The following is a 15,940-nucleotide window of genomic DNA, read 5'->3' on the forward strand; positions in this document are numbered from 1 at the left end:
AACACAACTGGTTATTGGGGGTGCTGTGTTTTTCTTTTTGACGTCGGTCAACAAAAACAAAAACTAATGACGGAAAGGGTGAAGGGAACAATAAAAAGATGAAAAGGCTGGCGGTGTAACTGACAAAGTGCCCCTTCCCAGATTCCGTTTCATGTTCGACTGTAAAAAGTTGCGTGGCTAAAACTGAGCGCTGATCAAAAGCGGGCCGAGTAGGAGATGGGGTAGGGAGCTGGGAGATGGGTGGGAGGCAGTGAGTGTGGGGAGGTGGGTGAGAGGCGTGAGTGTGGGGAGGTGGGTGGGAGGCGGTGAGTGTGGGGAGGTGGGTGGGAGGCGGTGAGTGTGGGGAGGTGGGTGGGAGGCGGTGAGTGTGGGGAGGTGGGTGGGAGGCGGTGAGTGTGGGGAGGTGGGTGAGAGGTGGTGAGTGTGGGGAGGTGGGTGGCAGGCGGTGAGTGTGGGGAGGTGGGTGGCAGGCGGTGAGTGGGGGGAGGTGGGTGAGAGGCGGTGAGTGTGGGGAGGTGGGTGAGAGGCGGTGAGTGTGGGGAGGTGGGTGAGAGGCGGTGAGTGTGGGGAGGTGGGTGAGAGGCGGTGAGTGTGGGGAGGTGGGTGAGAGGCGGTGAGTGTGGGGAGGTGGGTGAGAGGCGGTGAGTGTGGGGAGGTGGGTGAGAGGCGGTGAGTGTGGGGAGGTGGGTGGCAGGCGGTGAGTGTGGGGAGGTGGGTGAGAGGCGGTGAGTGTGGGGAGGTGGGTGAGAGGCGGTGAGTGTGGGGAGGTGGGTGAGAGGCGGTGAGTGTGGGGAGGTGGGTGGCAGGCGGTGAGTGTGGGGAGGGGGGTGAGAGGCGGTGAGTGTGGGGAGGTGGGTGAGAGGTGGTGAGTGTGGGGAGGTGGGTGGCAGGCGGTGAGTGTGGGGAGGGGGGTGAGAGGCGGTGAGTGTGGGGAGGTGGGTGGCAGGCGGTGAGTGTGGGGAGGTGGGTGGCAGGCGGTGAGTGTGGGGAGGGGGGGGCTCAGTGCCAGAGCCCAGACTGAGGAATCTGCCGAGCGGTCGCAACTTGAGACTTCTCTCTCTCTGTCTCTCTCTGCGGACGATCCTCCCGCCTAATTAAGAGCCCTGCGGCAGATTGGACCGACTCAGAGGGGCTAATTTGACGCACTTCGCGACTGCCGGAGCTGCGCCCGTCCCGGCGGGCGCAGCGCCAGGCCGCCCTCTGCTCTCGTTAAAATCACGAAAGCGGGCTGCATCGTCAATCAACCTGTTTAACGTTTCGTCTGACATTTGTTTAAAGTTTGTTTAACGTAGACTGTTGTGCCCACCGCCGCCGCCGCTCGCCACAGAGTTTTTGTAAGCCGCCCCCCCCCCCCGCACTTTTAACAAGGTCGCCGCACTACAGAGCTGGCAGTGAGGTGCGCAGGTGGCTTTGGAGGTCAGAGTTCTGATCCGGCAAACGCTGAGATTCCAGATTCCCAGGTTCCAGCCACCTCCCATTGTAAAGCCGGGGCTCTCAAGGTGCAGCGAGTCGATGGTCTCAGCTCGGTCGTCGGTGTGACTGCACCTAAGAAAAGCGCCGAAACATTCAATTAGGAATTTCAATCGGGTTAATTTCAAGTGCCAAGGATTAAAAAAACAAAAATCGGCTCGACTGTCACGTGGCGAACATTTGTCTCGTAGCACGCAGGGCTTGTGGGGGAAGCATGCCCGAGCATGTGGATGGAAAATAAAGGGTGACTTGATGGTATCTCAGAAGTAGTTTCGTGAAATCTGCTTCCAACGGTTCCATTCTCTAAACCCAGTGTGATGACGCCGGCACTGCTCGAGACCCGAAGGGACACTTGGTCTCCTGACAGGACACTGAGAGCCCAATGTGAGTAGAAGGGCACGGGCACTGCCACGTGGCTTAGCAGTGACCCATGACCTTTCAGATCCACAGTTAAACGGCAAAACATTCACGGTCGTCATCGCCACCATCAGCATCCCACCTCCTCCCGAGTCCATCATCATCATTAACATCACCTCGGAAATTGGCAAAACACGTCTCAACATTGGCACCACATTGTGGAGAGTCAACAAGTGTGAGAACGAGTCCCCACCAGGACGTCGAATTCCCGCGTCTGGCTCAGAGCCCCCAACAGTGTCGCTCCGCTGCCCCAAGATATAATTCGAGCATGCAGGCAGTGTCACTTCAGCTCTTCATATATGGCCTGGATAGTACTTGGATGCGTGACCACCGCCACCACCACCACCACCGCCATGCACTTGAGGTATTATAGGCATTCGCATGGCTACGTCGTGGGCAACAGAGGGCAGTGCAGCTAAATATATTGCTGTACTGCACTTCTGTGTTCTCTGGTCGTTCATCCATCCCATTCGTCAACGCACACCTGCCAGCGTGGTAAAGTACGGTCAAAAAACCCTCATTACCGCGTGGTATGGAGAGGCCCTCGGCCAGCAGTGTGCTGACTTCTGGACATGTGAAAAAGATCTTTACAGCTCATCAGATTCCTCCGGCATAAATAAATATTCTGATTCGGCCTGGCACACATGATACAATATCCAGCAGTGTATGTTTGTATGTTGAACTTCTTTTGCACCGTACTTGGCCAACCGTGCAAATGGGAGGTTGCGGTGGAAATGGGCTGCGCGTGTACATCCACCGTGGAAATGGTTTACTCCTCTCCTCGGTAAATGAGACTTTATTCTCTCGTGCGGACAGACTCGCTGCAGCGATGGCAATGCGCAATTTGCATCTCTGTCTCGGCGCTGCCACCACGGTGACTGGGGCTTTAAAATTAAAACCCGTCCTCACTCCCGCGGCTCTCTCTGCCTGCACGCCAGGACTGGAGTACCACAAGCAGCGGATCATGCGCGACGCCGCGGACAGCGACGACCACCTTCCGGCGCTGCCCGAGCACGCCGACGAGCATCACGGCGGCGGCGGCGGCAGTCACCACGACGAGCAGTCCAGCCCTCGCTTCTGCCGCCAAGACGTGACGGCCGACGGCACGCCGGTCCACACGCCCCCGCCCAGTCCCAGGTCGGCCGCTCGCGCCGTCGGCGGCGGCGCCGGCAAGCGGCGGCTCGGCTCCGGCTGGAAGGAGGGCCGCAGCCACCACCTGACGGCGTACGAGTCGGCCACGCAGGGCCTCCAGCGGCGCGCCGGCGGCGCCGAAATGTTCGCCGACTTCCACAGCTACCCCGTCGCCACGGTGACCGGACCGCTGCCCGACGACTTCGAGCAGGAGGAGGAGACGCCGTCGCCGGTGTCGCCGTTCGCGATGCGGCGGACCCCGTCGCCCGTCCCGCCGCCCATCGCCGCCAGCACCCCGAAGCAGGACGACGAGGACGAGGAGGAGGGAGCCAACGAGGTCGGGGTGGGCGCGCCGGACGAGGAGGGAGCGCGGGAGGACGGAGGATCGCCCGCGGAGCAGGGAGCGGCGACGGCGAACGGAGCGCAGCGCCAGCTGCAGCGGCGGCAGCAGCAGCAGCAGGCCGAGGTGGTGACCCCGGATGGGTCTGTGGAGCCGGAGGTGGTGGTGGAGGAGGTGGTTGAGTACGTGCAGTCGGACCAGGTGAGCGAGCGAGCGAGCGGGCGGGGGGAGCGAGCGTGTGCCCGAGTCGGGAGCTGTTTTTCTGTTTCAATTCTCACGTGCATGGCAGTGGTGCTTACCTCCTTCCAATCGTCGCCCAGAGTCAGTCGTGGAAATTGCACGTTCCTATGGCGAGGGGTCAGTTTATCCATAGAACCACGGTTGACCTTCAACAGAACGGTACTCGTTGATGCAAGTTCAAATCCCGAGCGGGATTTGAACTTGCATCCTTCCAATTGAAGGCCACATTTTCTGCCTGACCTCGAGTTTCTCTTACTCGGTTCCTCTCAACCTACCGCGGTGCGTCCCAGCGAGTTTACTCGCTCACCTCCTATCACGTGCTCATTAGGTCGTTGCACGCTGCACGCGCCTGCTGATTGCTAAACACATCCCAAGTGATGTAGAGAGTGCCGATTGAAATTAAGATAGAGGATGTTGCGTACGCGTGCATGCGTCCGTGTGCACACGTGTGTGTGAGGCCCGTGTGATGTGGGATGTGTTTAACAATCATCAGGCACGTGTGGCATGTAATGACTTTGTATTTGAATGGGGGCAAATTGGTGAAGTCGGGAAGATGAATGAGGTTCGAGAAGGCCACTGTGCCACCCAGTCAGTTAGCTCATAAGAGACGGTTATTGAAAATGTTTGACAGCTGCTTGAGATGCAGTCACGTTTAGACGTTACATAAATCCCGCACTTGTGTAATTGTATGAAGTCGCCAATGCTCAAACGAGCACTGGGCGGTGTTCATCACAACAGACAGCATTGACACTGGTGGTGGAAATTCCACATTCCTATGAATTATCATGACCCCCCTCTCTTTCTTAATATAAACAAGATAAAGGTGCAATCCTGCAATTGCCTGCTCACGCCACTGCTGCCAGTAAGACCTCCACTCCTGGAGGGAGCTCTGCAGAGTCTCTGTGGTGTATTTGGCCTATTCTTCCACACTGTCCGGACGTCTTGGAAGAGATTGGAGCGACCCACACTTTTGCCCACCGCATGCGATCTGCTGATTGGCCAACTCTGGTATACCTGCTGGGTGGACACATGCGGTAGGGCGGGCGGAGGTGGGGGGTGATTAAAATTAAGTTGCACAATTGTTTTCACTTCCGCGCCGGTAAATCGAACAAGCGAAAACCTCCGGATCGCAAGTCCAATGTGCTAACCATGGTAACCGACGGCAGCATCTGTCTCTCTGTCGCGTTAATTTTGTTCTGTGGTGCCCTCGCTGCTTCTCTGCCGTGGCTTTGGGGTCACACGCAAAGTGAAAGCCCCTACTAATCGGGAAGTCTGTAAAACTCACAGCAGGACTGGCAGACGTCGAAGGAAACAAAAGCGACCCCGCCTCAACCTGCTCGCACGTGGCACCATGGCTAGCTTACGTCTTTGAACAGATCCGAATTGTCGTGATCTATCCACTGCTGAATGAAGGCCTCCCCAAAGCCGTTTGGCCACCTCGCACGATTGGATGGTTCAGTCTTGCCGGTTTCATTGTCCAGCCTTAAACTTTCAAAATAAATTGTCATCAATCTTTCCATCATTGGTTGGATGGCAAGGGAAGCGGGCAACGGACGATACAAGAACAATTATTTTTTTTTCGGACCGAATTTTTAATTCAGCGACGGGAAATTTGTCGCCCCGGTTTTTATTGCAGTCTACGCATCTGGAAATCAAAATGTGTATTTAGACTGGAGGAATTCGTTGAGCTATGAAGATCTTTTGTCCACAGATGTCCAGTATGGTTGGGTAAGCATCCTTTTTTGCTCACTGGCGGAGACCTTAAAATAATTCTAACCTGCACCGCTTCAAAAAGATTACTTCTCTTCATGGAGTGAATATATCAGTGTAGATTATTTGATGGGCTTTACTAAAACGGGCCGAAATTTTTCTCATTCATCTCTTTGTAAAACAGTGAGCAATTTAATATATGAATACTCATTTTGAATATACTGTACATGGCAATTTTACATTTCCCTGGGAAAACCTGGCAAGACCCTCAGGCAAAAGTCATGAGACTCGGTGAGTCTTACCCTGGGCAAACACGCATAATTATAGTGATAACACTGCTACGATACTAAATAAATGAATAGGCGCATGTGAGCCTCTCTCCTTTTCTAGTGCCTAGCAAACTACTTGCTCCAGCTGCATCTTCTGTAGGTGAACCACCACTGCCCCGGTGCCCAAGTGCCCCAGCGAGTCCGGATTTCAGTGATAGACGATGCGAGGTCTGCGAGTGGTCTTCGTCGAGAGGGGGGCGACAGAGCTGAACTCGCTCCGGCGATCTCTCGCCGCCAGATGATTAATAATAATAGTTCAATTTGTAACGCGCGCAAATTTGCGGCCGCAACTCAGAGGCGCGGAGTCAAGCTCCGAGTCGCTCGAAAGCGAAGAAGATATCAGAAACAGAAGAAAAAAAATCGAAAAACCTCCCACCATCTTTCATTGCCCGGAAAAAGTAAAAAAAACTAAAAATTTCGTTAACCGGTTTACGGCTGTGTCTCGTTCACCGGGTGTGTCCGCTCGCAGGGTCCCGCGCCGCTTGTACCGCCCTGGCTTATGAGTGTAGCATCTGGGCTCAGCTCAGGACCCCTAGGTGGCCTGGGCAGGATGGCAAGGCGCCTGCACAGAGGGGTGGCCTCAGAGGTAACGTCGTGGGTCTGGAGGGGGGGGGACACCTTGCACCAAAGGAACTCCCCACCCCTTCCCCCCCACTGTGAAATTTATTTATTTCGCGAATGTCTCATTTTAATTTTCTATCCCCACCGCCACCACTCCCCCCCCCCCACCACCGCCACTTCCATTGAACGTAATTTAATTTTGATATTTATTCGAGACATCCCATTGCTTTAGCTGATGCCTCCACCTCATCCGTCCGGTGCCATTAAGTCAATGCACAAGCCACCCATGTCACGGTTACACCGGCCAGAGTTGGCAAACGTAAGTTATTTAATATTCTTAGGTTTTTTCGGTAAAGTCACGTAGGTAAAAAATTTAAATTAATAAAAGTAAAATAAAAATAAAATAAAAATCACGACGTTTCGGAGGCAACACAAGCTTCCGTCTTCAGGTGGAACTGTCACAGCACGATAGCACGATATCTGTATCAAGTAGGTTACTTGATACAGCTATCGTGCTGTGACGGTTCCACCTGAAGACGGAAGCTTGTGTTGCCTCCGAAACGTCGTGATTTTTATTTTATTTTTATTTTACTTTATTAATTTTAATTTTTTACCTACGTGACTTTACCAAAAAAACCAAAGAATATGAATCCTTGCAGTCACGAAAGCTTCAAATCTAGAAGTAAATTATTTGACTTTACTTTTGCCGGCCGAGTATGTTTCGGTGAGCAATTGCTGCGTCGAAACAACGGCGGCAGGCATTGCTCGTGAATACAATGAGTTAGTTTGAATTAAAAACTATATATATAATCAAAAAGAAACATTGGCTGTTGAAATAGCTGCTTGTGTAGATATGCACATTCCCTTTCTTCCGCATCATTGGCGTTACATTTTAATTATCCCTCTATTGCAAAACTCATTGGTAATGGTAATTATTCCGAAATTGATCGTTCTCCTGGGCCCATCTTAAGTGCAATGCTAGAGGGTGGGGACTTCCTGTTTTATTTTTTTACGTACGCAGCATAAACTGAGAAAGAAAATTCCGAATCTTGTCGCGTAACATCTGCAATTGATTTGAGAAAACATAATATCCACCGTTTATTTAATGAATGCAGACATTGAATCATTCCCTCACGGAGTTGGCACTTCAGATTTTGGGACGACGATTCAAACGCTCTCCGCCGTGGTTAAATTCCACATTGGCCAATTAATTGACTGCCTGGTGATGAGATTCGCAGGGATGGGGCGGCGAGCAACGACCGAACGAAATAGCCGGCGTAATTAATGCCCCTCGACGAGACGCCAGTCCTTGCGTGTCACGGCCGTGCTTTGGCTCAGGCGAGCGTTGGTTACCGCTGCGGCTTAGGGATTGCGCCCCGATTTTTGGACGAATCCAAAACAAATTAATTCTCAAAAATCGGGGCCTAGGCATGACATTTCGAATTATTTTATATTTTTTTGTTCGTTTCTTGTTTCCGATTTCAGCACGAGGTCACAGGAAATTACACAATTTGTACGATACCGCTTCTGCGCTTTTCCCTGCTGATGGAAGCGTCGCGTGGATGTCGCGTGACGTCACTATTGTTAGCACAAAGACACGTTAAATCATTATTACTGAAGGTAAACATTCTTAAAATCGCGCCTACGTACGAAATTTCCAAAATCCTCCCAAAAATCCCTCCCCGCAAAAAATATCCCAAAAATGTTCCTGAAAAAAATATCTAAATTAAAAAAACTGGCATTTTACATCCGAAACTCATCCCTAAGCATGGCGCTACCCAGGGCCACAGACTCTGTGGCGACGACGATGCCTGAGCGTGCGTACGTGCGTACACGTTCACACCACACGCTCACCCACTCTCTGTCTCTCTCTCTGGTGCTCTAACCCGCACGGCACTGCGTCTCGCCCATCGCCGCTCGTGCTAAACATTTTGCATGCCGGCTGACACCGCCCGCTACTACCACCACCACCATCGCCACCGTGTGTGTGTGGTTCGCTTGCGCGCTGGTACGCACGCACGCACGCACGCGCGCGCGCTTGCAGTGTGAAGCTGTGCGTGGGCGCGCGTGTGATTCGCGTGCGGTTCGAAAGGAACGCGACGACGTTTTCTCTGGTCGCGATTCGCGTGGCCCGTTGCCAAGTGCTCGTCGTTTGTTTTTCTGGTCCAATTTTGGCCGAAACGTGCCGATCGCCGCGACACATCAACAGCGGTACCAAATTGCCGAGCCGGTGCGTTTCAGCCGTTCTGCTGACGCGTCAATCCGTCGCTTCGGTTTTTCCGCGCGACGTTAATTGATGACCTGATACGTGGTTACGTAACAGGTGATGGTTGACCTGTAATATTTCAGTTAGAATTCGTCTGCTCCGTTGCATTTGTATGTGTGGGAGGTGGGGGGGGGGGGTGGTTCATTTTGAGGATATTGTGGTTGCGTCAAACAGCATTTGCTCACCTCCCAAATTTGAGATAAAAGCATCTCTCTGTATATGTGTGTGCGCAAGTGTCTTGGACCTCCCCTAGGTCGACTCGGCCTAAAATTAGTACCTGGTGCGATGTGTAAAAATCATCGCCACTGGGGAGACAAAGGCGGTCGGGCGCGGTGCTGGCCACCCACCCCCCCCCCTCGTGTAACGTGCCAGCCTCACTGACAGCACTTGCCCCAACAGGCCGTTCAGGCTATACGGGGGATCTTTGCTTTTGTCTGCAAGTGTGTATGTGTAATTGTATACACGAGTCTGTGTTTGCGTGTGTATTCATGTATTTGTTTATCTACCCACATATATATCTGTGTTTGCATATTTATGTGTAGGTCTGCATATGTGTGTGTTTGTACGTATGCACGTGTGAGTGAGAATGTGTATGCGTGCGTCTCTTTATTTCCACTCGTAGCCACATGCATACGAACTCTGAATCTGACGAACCCTCTAATGGGATCACCCACGATTATAATAATGGGTTTTGCAATGCATGGGGACGGCTCACTTGGAAGGGGTCACGTAAGCTCCGTGAGCGATTAACGCCACTGATGGGATCGCTTTCTCGCCATCGCCGTTTCACGACAAGGGGGAATGAACGAACGAAAGAATGAAATCTATTTTTTTTTGTTAAACCCAAGCCGGCCATTGGCTCGCTCGCCGGCGAGCATCCGCCCTCTGCCCCAAGTGGCGGATGCGGGGTTGCCATGACGACCGCTCTCGGTTGCTGTGGATACGCGAGAGCAGTGATAACTCGTGGCGGCGGCGGCGGCTAATGGGAAGCGACGAGCCGGGGAGCAATGCTCAGAACCACGTGCAGCAACCGCTCCCTCCAGCACTGCTCCTTTAGCACCCACCCCCTCCCCTCCAGCGCCCTCTCCCCTCTAGCGCCCACTCTCTCTCTCTCCAGCACTCTCCCTGTCTCTCTCTCCAGTATTCCCTCTCTCTCCAGCACTCTCCCTCTCTCTCCACTACTCCCTCTCTCTCTCTCCAGCACTCTCCCTGTCTCTCTCTCCAGTACTCTCTCTCTCCAGCACTCTCCCTGTCTCTCCACTACTCTCTCTCTCTCCAGCACTCTCCCTGTCTCTCTCTCCACTACTCCCTCTCCCTCCAGCACCCTCTTGTTTTTACGATCAGAGGAAACAAGAAGATGCTCGGTGTAGTCGGCACTTTGATTCGTTCATCATTTCGTTATTTTTTAATGCTTTCATTTATGTTCTCCCCCCCTTCTCACTCTCTCGCTCGCTCTCTCACTCACACTCTCGCTCGCTCTCTCGCTCGCTCTCTCGCTCGCTCTCTCGCTCTCTCGCTCGCTCTCTCGCTCTCTCGCTCGCTCTCTCGCTCACTCTCTCGCTCACTCTCTCGCTCTCTCGCTCTCTCTCGTTCTCCCTGTCGCTACAACAAGTGTTGCATCTGCACGCAGCCCTTCTCGCAGTCCAACGACCTCCGACAGGTAGCTCATATCTGCATTCAGAGCTCTCCATCATCTGCCACTAAGCACACGGCCTCCTCCAGCGCCCACTGCTCCCTCTCGGTCTCTCCACTACTCTCCCTCTCTTTCAAGACGCCCCCCCCACCCTTTCTCCCACCAGCACTTTCCCTCCCTCTCTCTCTCTCTTTCTCTCCAGCACTTTTCCCTCTCTCCTCTGCACTCTCTCTCCAGTGCCCACGTTGTTGAATCCTCCGCCTGCCAGCCCTGGCCACCGCACGCCGTGCCCCTCTCGCCCGGGGGTGGTGAAGCGAAGGTTCGCGTGCGACAAACCAACCTGACAATTAACTTTGCACGGCCCGTGGCCGTGCGGGCGAGGCCTACCGCTCAGGAAAGGGCCCGCAAGCAAACTATATTTATCCATCAGCACTCGCGTCCTAGCCGCACTAATCAGGTACCGGGGGGCGGACTATGGTCGACCTGGCAACACCACCACTGTTTCTGTTTTTAGCACGCTCGGTCACCTGTTGTCTTTCACGAGCAGTTCTGAGCCCCGCTCAGTGGACGCTCACGAGTCCTAGCCGGATCAAATTTTAATGTCAACTAATGCGTGGTCGCCCGCCAAAGGCGTGCGAAAGTGTGACTCGCCCCCCTCCCCCAGTAATGAAAAAAAGGGGGCTGCCCACCTTGGCCAGATCAAACTCAATATCTGCCGGGCACGGACTCAGAACCGTCAGAAAATAAAATGCAATTCAATTTGTTTAAACACGCGAGGGTTCAGCGGTCAAGAGAGATGCCAATCACGGTGTGGTCGACGATAAGCAGGTGGCAGCCCGCTGGTGCGTTGTCATTCGGCTCCGGCTCCGCGACACCGCCACCCCCAAACCGACCCAAAGTCACCGTGGCCACGCCGGCCTTATTTAGGGGCAGGGACGGCGCGCGAGTCCGGGACCCATGGCGTCAGCGGCGGCTCGGGTTGCCGCTGAAAATAACTGGACGTTGTGTCCCGCCCCCCCCCGTCCCCCCCCCCCCCCCCCGACCGGCAGCAGAATGTTCCCTCTCTCACAGTGGCACAGAACCGGCCTCCGGGACCCCCACGGGAGGGGGGGCGGGAAGGGGGGCCGCGGGCGATCAGAGATCCCTTGCGGCAATTAAATTATTCTAATGAGATGTGTGCCGTGATGTTTTTTTTACCAAGTAGATGGGTTAACTAATAGCGAGGGGTTATAATTGATCGGTCGTTAAGTGGTCGATTGATCAGTAATCGCACAATAAATGCGTCAAAAGAGCAATCGGCAAAACCCCTCCTTAAGTGAATCTCCTGAAAGCCGCCGGTGGCTTTCTTGGAGAGAATTCTGTCATAAACGAATAGATTCGTCAATTAAACTTGCACGTGACAACACTAGCTTCCTGCCTTGGCCAGACGCGACTGAATGCCGCGTCGGTCACGAGAGTTATTTGACCATACTTCACCAGTGTGGGTTGGTGACGTGAGGAGCGGTGGTGGGAGACGGTGGCCAGGACAGGACCTGTTCAGATGCCACTCACCACTGACGTTAACCACGTGACAGGAATTAAACTAAGGTCGCCATGGCCTTGGAGGAGTGCGCTTCACCAATGCGCCACCGCTTCACCCAACCCAATTCATATAAATACGAAAATTATTAAGTTTCGCACGCACAATTCGATGTATATATGTATGTTGAACTGTTTTGGGAGTGGTAGTGTAATGGTAAGCTCGCTGCGCTATGAACCCAGCGACCCGAGTTCGATTCCCATTCACGGCCAACGCCGATGACGGTTATCTGAACCGGTCCTGGGACGACTCAGCCTCAAATGCGTACCTAGTGTCACGTGTAAATACTTCACCACTAGGGAGACAAAGGCGACCGGGCGTGTTGCTGGCTGGCCACCCCCTCGTGTGCCATGCTGGCCTTCATAGATGCTCGCTAACAGCACTTTCCCCAACAGTCTGTAAAGCCTATACGGGGAATCTTTGTCTTTTTAACTGCTTTTGCCACCGTACATAGACAACCGTGCTACTCAGAGGTGCAGAGAGATGCACTGTGCGTGTACATTCACCATGGAAATGGTATGCCCATATCCTCGGTACACGAGAGTGTATTCTCTCATGTGGAAATACTGGCTGCAGCCACGGTGTCACGAGCGTAAGAAATCGATTGGAATTGAGAAACCGAATACTTGATCAATTGACCCGGCCACCCCATGAGAAGATCAGCTGGGCCGCGTTCTCCCCGGGCCTCAGATCTGATGGGGCCCTCAGCGGGGACCTTATCTGGCATTTTGCCCCAGGCCTCCAAAAAAATTCCTTGACCCTGCTGTAAGGGGTCACATTTTAGTCGCTGATCTTCGCCACTCTCTTTGATTCCACGAGGCTGTTGGAAGAGGCTGTTCTCACAGTGTCTGTTGTGAGCCGCTGTGTCTACACCGGTGTTCGTGATTATAAAACAAATAAATTATGCAACAGAAAATGTGAGCTCAGTCACTTTGGCAGAAGGCAGCGGGTGGGGGGGGGCAGAGCAGGCAGACGAAAACAAAGACCCAAGTGAATCATGTGACGCTCATGAATGCCGGCCCATGTCACCTCGAATGCACCCAACCTCATCATATCTTGGAATCTAAGCATATTCTAGCTTGGATAATGTTAAACGGGAGACCACCATGCGCCACCGATTATTACGGTTGGCTACGTTCAACATACGTACAGTGCATAGGCAGCTGATGGGGCCTGCTATGTTGATTCATCCTTTGTGCAAACGTCGCTGACCGGAACGGCACTGCCCGACTTAAAACGTCTCTGTACTCCTACAGGCGGGGGGGGGGATTCCTCCACCTTTGATCTTGGAGCCACGAAGTCGAATTCAGCAACTTGTGCTTAAAGCTCAGCGAATGCCTGACGATTGCAAACCCCAGCGGCACCGACCGCCCCCCCCCCACCACCTCGAGCTAAATTTGTGGCTCGCAGAATGTGGCCCTTGTCTCGTCGAGAGCCCCCAAATGCCGCAGAGCCCGAGTTGACACGGCTGAGTGGTCGCGCCTTTCACCGCTTGTCGTCAGATGTTCACGGATCGAATGCGGCTGGCCACCCTGGTAAATACTGTGGGTTTGGCGCATTAATTGTTAAAACAGCGGGTATTGAAGGTCTCGGTGTGCAATCCTGAAATGGTGTAGGTCATGTTTGCCAACTACATTTATCCACATTTTACGATATAGCCACGAATTACCTTGATTACTGAAAAAAAATCGGTTAAAAGCACGTGGCAATATCGCCCCTTACTCGCGGATTATACCCACCTGTGAAGCACAGCCTGGCTAGTGCAGGTCGGTCAAGGGGGGTTGCCCAGGACCAGGCCAGATATCGACCGCCGCTGATGTTAGTCATTTCCGGGAATCGAACTCGGCTTGGGTTGGCTACGCGGCACATTGCGCAATCCGCTCCGTCACCGCTCCACGTACGCCACACCTAACACCTCGGGCTCATTGAAACGGAGCAGTGCCAGTGGGCAATGTGAGAGTATCACAATAAACCGTGACGCTGCAAGTAAAACCAACGTTGCAGGCTGTGGTGCTGACCCCTGGCACGTGTGCGGCACGGTGCGGTTCTGTCCTCAGCAGGCACCGGACGCGGTGCTCGTCGCGCTGGTGGGGCTGCTGGTTCTGGGCCTCGCCATCCTCTTCGTTCACCTCCTCACGTGAGCTCCCCTCTTTGCCGACGAGGTGAGGGAAGCGGCGGTGAGGAGGGCGGCGCCTACTCCCGAGCTCGACACTCCGTGGGCGATGGCACCTGCTGGGGAAGGTCGCCACCTCGAATTTCGCTGCCTCGCCACCACCATCACCATCACCAAGTTCCCCCCCGCCGCCTTGCCACAATGCCCTCATATCCCATGAGCCGACTTGCCGTGGTTGGCGGCGCTGGGGTAACGAGGTGTGAACTTTGACCTCTGCGATCACCGGTGCAACGGAGTGGAGTAACAAGCGTGGACTTTGTCGAGACAGCGAACAAAAAAGTGCTTTTGTCTTATCACGTTGTTTGCTCTCTCGTTTAATTTCTTTTCTGCGTGTGGTTGGGGAAAAAAGTGAATTGGGCATGGCGTGGGTGCTTGGGGGTGGTGGGAAAGCACACATCTTAACAACAACAAAAACGAAACGGTCTTTCCCGTTTAAAAATCGTGGTAATATTTTTGCAGGATGGATAAAGATGAAAAAAAAGAAAAAAATTGAAAAAATAAATGTTGGTTGGTTGAAAGAAAATTTGAAGAAAAATGAAAAGTCGCGAGCAAATCTGATGTCTCAAAACAGCATCGGCCATTTCACACATAGGTACAGTTTCCCAACAGAGACGTTTTCTTCCATTTTCTTACAACTTTCTGCAAAAGTCTATTTTTTTGGAACGAAGAAGTTTAAATATATAAACGATTGCAAATTGATTTCGTATCTACACCGCGTGGCATTTCGGCATGTGCATTTAGTATTTATACAGTGTCCGTGGCGAAGGGACTCTTAGCCGATGTTGTTGTCGGAGTGTGCTCGGTGTTATTAACGTATTATGCATGATGCAAGTGCCCTCCCGAAGCAACCAGCAAAGTTCACGCGTCGATTTACATGAAGTGCCAGTTGTGTGCACCCACGTGCAGTCACGGCTTCACGAGTGCCACCCCCCTCGGTGGTGGCGCCGCCGCAGAACCGGCGGCGCGCTCCTTGTGCTCGGGGTTGCCTCGATGGAGCCGTGCGGGGTGAGGTGGGGGAGCAGAGGGGTGGCCGAGAGGTAGCGCCGGACGGAAAACGTTTTGGGCCAGGCGACACACGTCACGACAAACAGAGATGCGTTCGTGCCTCGCGCGAACCTCTTAATCCTCCCGAGGAGGAAAGTTTCCGAGCTATCAGGGCATGTAACAATTCACCAGCCCCCCTCCCCCCGACCCCCTTACACCAACACCTACCACTAATTCTGCTCCTCCACTAATCCGATCAATTGTCGCGATGCAGGGTAGGCGAATTGATTGAACAAATCAATTAATCATTCTCCCCGTTCGTATCGTCCCAACGTTTCGTGATTTCACCGGCGTACTTTTATTTTGCCGCGATAGGCTAAATATACTACGCGTGCTACTTGCATAAATTTCACGCGGTCGATTTGTTGACGCATGTACCACGAGTGTGAGGATCGACGTTGGCAATCGACTGATCGATGCGTCGTTACGTGCCAGTGTCAATTCACCTCCTCTGCATGCCTGCATTGGCCCTGGCAACAAACGCCCACGGAGTGGTCGGCTCAGTTTTGAATCCTTTCCGTGTTGTTTTGTTGGGTTGTTTTTCTAATCTACGCTCAAAAAAACAACGGGAGAACATTCGAGAGCAGAATTATTGGGATTCTTAGGGCTTCTAAGTGGTTGTGGCGCAGAGTGCCAGGTACCCAAATAGAGCAATAAACAAAACAATACGCATTGTAATGACACAGCATCTGAACTTGTAACTTTACATTCGTGTCAACGTGTATTATTTTAACGGTGCATGTCTATCCGTGTCCCTTGCTCGATTCCAATGTCTGAGTTTTATATTTGAAGGGGCCCTTTCACACTGAATCCTGAGACCAGGTGTTGCCAATTGGACTTCACAATTAAAATCCAAAGTGCCTTCGTGGATGTAGGCGCCACGGTGGCGAGATGTTAAATACCTCGCCTGGTATACAGGAGGTGATGGACTCGATCCTGACCCTGACGCCTGTATATTTGGAACTTGCATGTTCTTCCCGTGGTCGCGTGGACATTACTCCCAGGTCCTCCGGTGAATCTCTCCACATTTATAATCAGTATCACACG

General features: G+C 53.1%; 1 protein-coding gene across 1 annotated transcript in view; it reads left to right on the forward strand.

Moving 5' to 3' along the window:
• Positions 1-15,576, forward strand: part of LOC144732306 (junctophilin-2-like) — a 51,252-nt gene extending 35,676 nt beyond the window's left edge. The window contains exons 5-7 of the mRNA XM_078613768.1: positions 2,826-3,559; positions 6,107-6,223; positions 13,734-15,576. Coding sequence (XP_078469894.1) covers positions 2,826-3,559; positions 6,107-6,223; positions 13,734-13,817 — 935 coding nt within the window. The 3' untranslated portion in view covers positions 13,818-15,576. The remainder of the gene's footprint in view (positions 1-2,825; positions 3,560-6,106; positions 6,224-13,733) is intronic.
• Positions 15,577-15,940: the final 364 nt, after the last annotated feature.

Source organism: Lampetra planeri, chromosome 42 (assembly GCF_965212315.1).
Source record: "Lampetra planeri chromosome 42, kcLamPlan1.2.h2, whole genome shotgun sequence".
NCBI lineage: Eukaryota > Metazoa > Chordata > Hyperoartia > Petromyzontiformes > Petromyzontidae > Lampetra > Lampetra planeri.